The 9922-nt window shown below is 42.3% G+C and overlaps 1 protein-coding gene across 6 annotated transcripts in view; it reads right to left on the bottom strand.

The window, feature by feature from the left end:
* Nucleotides 1-965: 965 nt before the first annotated feature.
* strn (striatin, calmodulin binding protein) overlaps nt 966-9922 on the bottom strand; it is an 85234-nt gene continuing 76277 nt past the window's right edge. For all 6 annotated transcript variants that reach the window (XM_021568211.3, XM_021568210.3, XM_021568212.3 and 3 more), the window contains 8 exons: nt 8325-8500; nt 7819-7866; nt 7443-7564; nt 6923-7090; nt 5691-5831; nt 5145-5246; nt 4880-4966; nt 966-4595 (listed from right to left, as the gene is read on the bottom strand). In XM_021568211.3, the coding sequence (XP_021423886.1) occupies nt 4426-4595; nt 4880-4966; nt 5145-5246; nt 5691-5831; nt 6923-7090; nt 7443-7564; nt 7819-7866; nt 8325-8500 (1014 nt within the window). In that variant the 3' untranslated portion in view covers nt 966-4425. The remainder of the gene's footprint in view (nt 4596-4879; nt 4967-5144; nt 5247-5690; nt 5832-6922; nt 7091-7442; nt 7565-7818; nt 7867-8324; nt 8501-9922) is intronic.

Genomic DNA, 9922 nt, shown 5'->3' with positions numbered 1-9922 from the left:
AAGAGGGAACAATGGGGGGTGGGAAATAATTGTAGCAGGGCAGATGCCACATTTGAAGACTGAAAATACACCTCTCCTACATTTTTATTTGGGTGACTTGAGTGAATGAAAGCAAGGTTTCACTTTCCACATTATTGCTTTCATCCATTTAATCACACCAGAGACAACCTTGATGGAGAAAGGGTTCATTTGAATTTAAGTATTTGAATGGAGCAAGGAACTGATATATGGTGTGTGTATTGTGTGTGTGTGTAAACAGGTATAATTGCCTACTCCATTGGTATTGCTTGGACTTCCCAGGAGCAGCTAGAAGACATAGCCAGTGAGCCAGTCAAGGAGCACTCGTTCTTCATGGAGGACTTTGATGACCTCCATAAGCTGGTGCCCACTATCGTACACAACATCTGTCAAGAGTTCAACTCACAGCCCCAAAACCGAACCCTTAAGTAGAACACACCAAAACGACGGACAGCTGAGCGTACAACAGAGTGCCTCTGACCAGAATATCAAGTCGTATTATCTGGTCATTTTCCAACGATCCTACATGTTAAATTGGCAAAGAAAACAGGCACTGCACCCTATGACCCCACGGCGGAAGTAATTGATGGAACGGCCTACTACTTCGCTCGGGTGACCACCGTTCTGGTGTGTGTGGTCTCTTACACACTGGGAGAAGTACTACATTGTCAACAAATGGTACTTACCAGCTCTATACCAGCTCTATATGTATTTAAATAATATACAAGTTAACATAAAACATGTTTTGAAAAGTATTATTGTTAGGACTTTTGAATGGTATAAACATTGCTATTGGATTAATATGGGGTTACTTAAAGTATTAATCAAATACAAATATATTTTCCTATAGGTAGGTAACCCCATACACTTGAAATGGAAAATGTGTGAATGTTGATGCAATGAAAGGCATTATTCTAAAAGGTGGGAAACAAATACTACATTACCAGTATGATATACAACATATTCCTTTATTGTTGTTATTGATAAATCTGTCACTCTCCCATCTGAGAAAAAATACAATACATCATGAAAAAAAAAGAATAAACTATAATGACAATAATTATATGTACTGTATGTACAGTCCAATTAGCATATTTATCAAATTCACATCTTAAAAGAAATCTCTATACAACTGGAGGTTAAAAGGGGAATTACTTTGATTTACAACAGGCAAACTTGGCTCCGCCCAATGCTTTGTGTTTTGTTTTCCCATTGGTTATTAATAGGTTCTTTGTTTTGTGTGATCTCTTTTCATACACTTTGTAGTGCTTGTAAGCAACACCCCCTGCTGCTCAGAACGGACAAGTGAATTTTAGACGCATATCTATGAGTCACCATTTAGACTAGAGCATTCTGCTTTTACACTGCCTATAACAACACGATAGTTCTTGTCCGACTCCTGGTTCTGGAGGACCACTGTTTGCTTGGTTATTATTATTCCAATTGAGGACCGTATGCAGTCTTGATGGACAAACAGCGAACTAACAGGTCTCAAAAACGACAGCTCAATCAAACTGGTTTGGAGAAAACTAGTATCTAAAGTGGTTCTCCATGACCAAAAACACACACAAAAAGAAACACTAGCTTATGGTCAAGCCCTCACTATTCTATCATTCAAATGGACATAAAGCCCATTAAAAGACATGAAATGTGAGCCAACCTGGTGAAATATGCTTCTTCCACATTGTGAGCAGCAGGGGGCCATATACTAACTCCTCTTTTGTTCAACTACTCAGTGTTGTGATGAGACTACTGTACGTTTACCACGACAAGCGCACCCATACATACTGACTCCATTTCACATCACCATGTTTAGCCACTCAATATACTGTGTTAATAAATATCTTTTTTTTATTTTTTATATATACTTTAAAACTGTACATGTTTTCTGTTCGCTCCCTTACATTGTCTAAAATTACCTGACACCAAAGAAAAATAAAAAGGAAAAAATATCTTTGTACAACGCAAGCACACCGAATTCCCCACAGATTTCGATCCATCCTCGTCATTCAACAGTCCTTATTTTAGAGACCAAAGCATTTGGTAGATAGCGAAATTCTAATCTCTCACATGTTCAACTGCAGATGAGACAATTTTGAGAATAAATGACAAAAATCTTTCTTGTTTTGTAGTGCTCACAACCAAAGGCATACAACTTGTGATAAGACCGGCAAATCTCAAACCATTCCACTACAAAATAAACAAAAGTACACAAATCCCAAGGAATAACTCCTAAATGTTCAAGTAAAACAGAAAATATTCTTTAAAAAAATATTTACCTGTATTTAACAAGGATTTACCTTTTTCACCAACCATGTATAGTAAATAAAAAACTAGTAATTGCTCAAAATAATTTGACAAAATTCTATTTTCAAACAGTTATTACCTAAAGCATTTACCCTGCTTTCTGACCAGAGCTGGTCATATCGCCTAAACACAGGAGCGTAGCTTGTGTGCAGTTGAGTACTGAGAGACCTCAGTTCTGCTGTCAAAAATGGGAGCCAAGGGGCTAACTCAGGACAGGGGCAAGCAGGATATCTATGAAGAAACTATCTTAGCAGTCATAGCCAACTTAGCATTAGCAAAATATCTAACTTAGCATTATAAGCTGAAAGAGCCAACTTCACGGTCGCAGGAAACTTTACATGTGCAGGCTCTCTGTGAAGCATCTTGTCGTTGTAAGACAATACTTGGTTAATTCTTTTGGCTTAAATGACACGGAGGCATAAATAAATACACAGCTCAAATAAAAAAAAAACAAATCAAATGAATAAATTGTTTCACTGCAAACCATTTTTCAGTGCAGTTTGTCAGGTTGCTCAACTATAAATACACGATAAAAGCAGCATGTATTCAAATGAGGTCAAACCACAACATTGATCAATCAATTCCATTAAATTGTGAAACAAAGTTTGAGTAATTTATCTACCGCTAGCAAAGTGTCAAAGGACAGATCTTGTTAAGAGTTAACGCTTCTACTTATGTTGGTACAGTATATTACAATGTTGTTGTCCTATTTATGTAAAGAATGGAACATCCAAACAACAAAAGAGGCACTCCTTGTACCTAGGCGAGCTGAAGCTGGAGCATAAAAGCATTTACAATTGAATTGGAAACTAAATGAAGTTGAAGGATGTGGCCTGGTTAAGTCAGTGTTTTGGCTGTGTACAGGCAATTTGGATTTGACCACTGATTCAACACCCAAGCAAAGCAAGCTGGAATACAAGGATGGCTTACTCACTTAGGTGACAGATTCATATGGGCTAATATGTTAGGAATTTTGTTAGCAAAGTTTCATCACACAACTCAATTATTTTCATGGGGTTGGCTTTTCAAGAGGGTGCAAAGCAAGAGTATGGACAATAGGCACTACTTAAAAAGCTACATTTTTACTTGTTTTAGAGATGAATTAATGGAGTCATTTCCAATGCGTTGTGATTACATACAAAACCACATGGACATATACAAAAGGCTATAATAAATCACACACCAAGGAAATGCAGGCTCATGGCCTTTACTTCAACTTCAAACTGACTTTCAGGTTTCTTTAAACTTATTTACCATTTTTCTTATTCAGGGGGACTCGAGTTCTGCACGCTACTGTATATTTCAGTGGATTGGAGGGCATTGTGGATCTCAACTCACTCGTTCAATAATTTAAACAGTACTGTGACTATTGACCACTAGCCGTATATATGCTGTGTACATCTGATGCAAATATCATTATTTTTAAACTCAGTTTTATGGATCAAATGGAATAGACAATGTCCAGTACTATGTTGGACAATAAATTATAACTTGTTGTTGAACACCCTGCCCACTCCTACTTTGCACACAAACTGTAAAATAACATTGTCTGCAAGACTGACGAAAAAGGCACATTTTCATGAAATCTTTGAAAACGATGACATTGAAGACACAGGCAGTCTTAGGGGTGCCCGGGGAGGGAGGGGGGGGGGGGGGGGGGGGGGGGGGCAGAATACGAGTATTGTGTTTCTGTTAGTTAGGAAAAGAACGCAATGTTTCTAAACGAGAGTACAGGTCTTGAGAATTTCCTGGATATCCGCTTGGTCTTTGTGATGTTTGACCACATCTCCTTCTGGTTTGGCTGTAGCACCCAGGCCCGCCCGGGTGGAAGGATAGTAGAGTAGCCCTCTTTCTCTCAAAACTCTCACGTTCACCCCTTTCAGCCTTCAAACCATCAGGTGTCTAACCATCCCTCTCGACTGCCACTGGTCAAGACTCAGACACCAGTGGCTAGTTACCAATCCACCTCACTACATTTCCTTCCACACTGCCTTTGAGTTGGGCTCCAACTCCCATCTCTCCCTTCAGTTACAACACAACGCCGCCCCTTTTTGATGGTCCTTCGAGCCGGACGCAGCTGTTAGCCATTGGGATTTGCGGTCATACGAAGACCTTGGCGAGCGCGTCGGCCCCGGCGCTGCCGATGTAGCACTTGGTGGGGTGGAACGCCACGTCGTGGATGGCCTCGTCCGACTTCTTGCGGTGCGCTGTGAATTCCTGGATGCACGTCTTGCTCTCCATGTTCCACAGGCGGATGGAGCAGTCGTGGCCTATCAGGGCGGAGGATGGATGAGAACAAAAATATAAAGAAACAGGAACAAAAATATAAAGAAATAGGAAGGTAGAGTGAGAGAGGACGAAAGAGAGCTAGAGGGAAACGTTACAATTCTAAAACTGCCTTTTAGTGAAAGATCGAAGGGGGTTTCTGTGCTCAGATATTTGCCACACTGTCAGTTTGTATCTCCAGTTATGCAAGGAACAATATTGCTGTAATTACATGAAACGCTAACCAACATAAACACTAGTACTTCCCCGTTTCCAGATAAATACTTACTGCCAGACATCAGGTACAAGCCGTTGGGATCCACAGCTAAACTGGTGACTGCGTCCAGGTGGGCTACCATGGAGTGAATACATTTCCCTGTAATAGGAACCCGGGATGAGTACAAAAATCACTGTCCTCAATGTTGTATTTATACCAACTGTTATAAGTACACTTTATATTGTGACAAAATGTGTTTGGCTAACTATGTATACATTTGATTTAAATTTGAATTCCAGCTGGAATGCCGGTTCAAAATGACAGCCTTCTAGCTCACCCGTGTTGTTGTCGAAGAACTGGATGTGTCGGTCCTCCTGGGCCGTGATGGTGATGGGCAGAGTGGGGTGACTCAGCACCTTGTTGATCTTGCACGGGGCTTCTGTGTGTGACAAGACATGGAACTCAATTGAACATTGCCCGATTAACCTTTCTCATTTACATTTAGTCATTTGTCAGAACAACAGGGTAAATGGGAGTTATAACTCGAGACAAACTGATTCTAAAGTAGGGAGTTGAAAGGAGAGCTATAACATACTTGGTGGGCACTAGGGTTATATTGCAGACTGTACTGATATACCAGCTGCTATAGCCTATTGCTAATAAAACAAAGAAATAGCTAGGGAAGCTTTCTGAAGAGAGTACATCAACAAAATAAAAGTATGACTTTTAATGCACAAACAAACATTTATGTTGTGACAAGAGGGGTAAAGGGCGTTGACAGGGAGAGCGCAAGAATAGGCAGTGAGCACATAGTGCACTCAATTACTCTCTTTTGAGTTACAAATCTATACAGTCACTGTGTAGAAATGGCAGCGGAGCTTACCGGGCTCTCCGGTCTGGTCCAGCTTGAGGATCAGCTGCCGAGTCTCCATGTTGAAGAGTCCGATCTCCCCCGTGCTGAACGACGTCACCATGTGGGCCGGCTCACTGCACACCAGGTCCACTGACGTGGGGACGCCCAGTTCTGAAACCGACAGAGTTGGAAAGGTTATGAGCTAATCTTAGAGCAGGAGTTCTGTTGAAGGGGGCAGGATTTGAGTGTGGTGACCATAGAAATAGAATGCCATTCTATACATCTATTTCTATGGTGGTGACCTGGTCCTAGGTCAGACCTTTTTTATGGGGCTGATAGTGTCCTGAATTTAGCTAATTCTAGATCAGTTTCGCTCCGAATCAGACAGAGGTAGAGAGGTTAGGGTTTGGCTGTGGGGACCTGGCTGGTCCTAGGTCAGACCTCTTTTTGGGGCACGTAGAGTTCTGAATTGACTCAGAGGTTCCCATACTTTTTTGACCCGCGACCCCACCATGTAAAAAAAGTTATGTAATCAACAGCCAATGTTTACTTTTTTTAAAATTGGGACTATGACAGTCTATTACAAAATCAGTCACATTATTTTTGACCATTTTTCAATCTGAAGACAGTATGGTTTGAAGTGACTGAAATGCATCAGAAAGGCATTGGGAAGTTCAGAAGATCAGCAGGCAATAATATTGTATGACTTTCTGTGTAGAAAAGAACATCATTGATGATGTTATTTCCCCCCCAGTCTGATTTAGTGCCTGGTCTTGTCAATTCTGTTCTAATGGCCTGTGGGCATAGTAGCATAAACCATTCAAAAGAAGGACACATTTGTAGGAAGAAAACAGAAACCCATCTGATTCTTACAACCGCATCTACCGGGCTACCTTCTATGAACCAAGCGTCAATTTTCTCTCGCGACACCATTTCCCCCCCCCCCCCATCAGGCATGGTCTCGCGACCCCTAGTTTGGGAAATCCCGGAGTAACTCTTTATAGAGCGGATTCTAGGTCATTGTATAGAGTAAAATTACAAATATATTTTATAAGCTGATCCCAGAGCAGTGGTTATGTGGGACAGTCCGTGTAAGAGGGTCAATTAGGTGCTTTGTAAGCTGATTCTAGAGCAGGCACTGTGGAACATTAGGTGAAAAATCTGTTTTATGAACTGATCCTGGGGCAGTGTTTGTATGGGGCAGCCAAAGTAAGTCTATTGGGGGATCATTTCGTCGATCTGATCTGCGTTCAGCTATTCACCTCCTTTCTCGTTGAAGACGGCGAGTGCGGGGGAGGTGTTGGCAGCGTTCCAGAGGCGCACAGTGCCGTCCCCGGAGCAGGAGAGCAGGCGCTGGTGGGCCGAGCTGTAAACCACTCCCCACACTGAGTCAGTGTGACCAAGCAGCGCCCCCCGCAGCACCGAGGGCTCTATGGCAGGAAAGAGAGAAGGAGAGTTAGGAGGGAAAGGGAACCAGAGATGAGGGAGAGATGCAGAATTAAGAGGTGGGGAGAGTTAAGAGGGAGGGGAAAAGGAGAGAGGGAAATGATAGAGAACGAAAGATCATGTGGAGACAGGGGGAGAAAAAAAAGAGTTGGATAAAGAGAAGAGTGAAAGAGGAGGATGAAAGGAGTGTCAGGTGGAAAGTTAGAAGAGAGCAATGTAGTGAAAGGGAAAACAGAGGTAGAGAGAGAAAGAAAGAGTCAAGCGATCAGTGAAGAGATGAAGAGAATATGAAACAAGAGAAATGTGCTAATAATCAGAGGCATCTTGGGGGAGTACCATATGAGTCATAGGGGTCGATATTGGGGTTGGGGGTGTTCCAGCTCTGAATGGTTCCATCCACCCCCCCACTGAAGCACTGCTCCCCTGTAGAGCTCATGGTCACACACAACACCGCACCCCTACAGAACACAGGAAAACTCATCTCATTATTAACTACAACTTGTTTTGGCGAAGACAAAACACAACACCTCACTCCTACAGGAGAAAGTGGCAATACTGTACCTGGCATTATACAATTCAACCATTTTTCTTTCACTTATGCAAAGATACAAAGTTAATTTGCTTGAACAAATGATTCATGTATATAAGAGTATCGGTCCAGCTGTCCATTTCTAAAAAGGTTGGGTTATAGTGGAAAAGGAAGGTTACTCACCGATGGGCCCGGAATGTATAGATGGGCTCCACATCTAGGGCAGCACACCTAGGAAGACAGACAGGGGATATAACTACCTTTTGATGTACATATTCAACGAACATAAGCTAAGTAGAACAAAATGGCCCATTACAGCCATCAGAAATGCATAGGCAGAAAAAGGCATGCTTTAGCTATCGATTGTCTTTTCGCAATAGTGCTCTTAACAATTCCAAATGACTCTTACCCCATTGAAAGTGACCAAGTTACCCACGTTCACTACTTAGGTACCTGCTTAAAAGCATCATTGTCTTTGACTGGCAGCTGGGTCGTATTCATTAGTGCACACCGAGAGTTTCTTTACTACTGTGTATCGCTCTTATCTTGGTCAGGTCGTCATTGTAAAGAGAATGTGTTCTCAATTACTTACCTGGTTAAATAAAGGCAAACATTTGAATTGTTTTGGGTCTAGTAAATACAACCCAGGTGTTTGACTGACAACAGTGTAGGCCTATGTGAGCTCTTACTTCTTGGCGGGGGCGGTCTTCTGGAGGTTCCACAGTTTGAGGGTGTGGTCCTCGGAGGCAGTGACCAGGACGGGCTCCACGGGGTGGAAGGCCAGGCCCCGGATGGAGTCAAAGTGGCTCCGCAGCGTGAACTTGGGGCTCCATGTCTTCCGCAGCGCATCCTGACTGTTGGTCACCTGAGTTAAAATGACAAAGAGTTTCGATATCAATTGGAGATATGCAACAAAATGCAAGTTATGCCCACAGATGTCCCCCTTCTGACCACCTCCTCCCTTTGCTCAAGCCATGTGGTTCCCTCTTGATTGTCTCTCCATCAGTTTGAGGCAACAACTCCGGCTGAAAATCGCAGTCCAGACCTACTGTCTTACAGCTGTTATTTGCTTGGTTTTTGTTTAGCTTTTTCAAGCAAGCACCTATTATTAGGATTCAAGCCTAAGTGCTGTACAATAATGTTTCAGAAGGTATAGCAAGCTAGGGAGTCACTAGTTTTGACTTATTTATTTCAATTTACAAAAAGTAACTTACGTGGTCACGCCACACTTTTAAAAAAAGGGTTGTTCCTGTTTGCAAGGAAAGTTCAGTGGCGCTATGCTCTTCACAGAGTCTGCTAAATATGTCTGCAATGTGCCTCTTGTGCTTGACCCCGGTCACTGCTTATCCTTTTAATTTCCTGCTTGTTAGAGCTGCAACATCTTAGTATGAAAGTTCCATACAAACGTTAATGTTATCTAACGCACACAAATCCATTCCTATTTTGAGACGAGTGTGTCCATCATATAAATATAATTCTAACACTAAGGTGTCCTCCCACACTGGGTCCAACTGAGCAATATGACACTCAGTCTCTTCAACCACAACCTCAATCTGCATGCTAGCTCTCCACAGCAATACAACCGCAGTTCACTTCACATTCAATTGATCTGGAGTGTGTATGTGCACGTATGTGCCTGTGTCTCTGTGTGTGTGTGAGTGTGAGTGTGTGTGTGTGTCAATAAAAGTGAAAGTCAAAGCCCATGCTAATCAGACTAGCCTGATTAAATATTGACATTTTGAAAGCTTTGAAAAATAGTTTGGACCTTTAGATTAATACAGTTCATTCAGAAAGTATTCAGACCCCTTGACTTTTTCCACAAAAATATATGAAATATCACATTCACATAAGTATTCAGACCCTTTACTCAGTACTTTGTGGAAGCATTTTGTCAGCGATTACAGCCTTGAGTCTTCTTGGGTACGACGCTACAAGCTTGGCACACCTGTATTTGGGTATTTTCTGCAGATCCTCTCAAGCTCTGTCAGGTTGGATGGGGAGCATCGCTGCACAGCTATTTTCAGGTCTCTCCAGAGATGTTTGATCAGGTTCAAGTCCGGGCTCTGGCTGGGCCACTCAAGGACATTGAGACTCGTCTCGAAGCCACTCCTGTGTTGTCTTGGCTGCGTGTTTCGGCTCGGTGTCCTGTTGGAAGGTGAACCTGAGCGCTCTGGAGTAGGTTATCAAGTATCTCTCTGTACTGTCCCTCGATGTTGACTAGTCTCCCAGTCCCTGCTGCATGATGCAAAAATGTCTAAAAACCTGTTTTCGCTTTGTCATTATGGGG

Source organism: Oncorhynchus mykiss, chromosome 17 (assembly GCF_057628025.1).
Source record: "Oncorhynchus mykiss isolate SJ-2025 chromosome 17, ASM5762802v1, whole genome shotgun sequence".
In the NCBI taxonomy this organism is placed as follows: Eukaryota; Metazoa; Chordata; class Actinopteri; order Salmoniformes; family Salmonidae; genus Oncorhynchus; species Oncorhynchus mykiss.
Note: the sequence above shows the minus strand (reverse complement) of the source record. Positions and strands in the feature narration are given on the sequence as shown.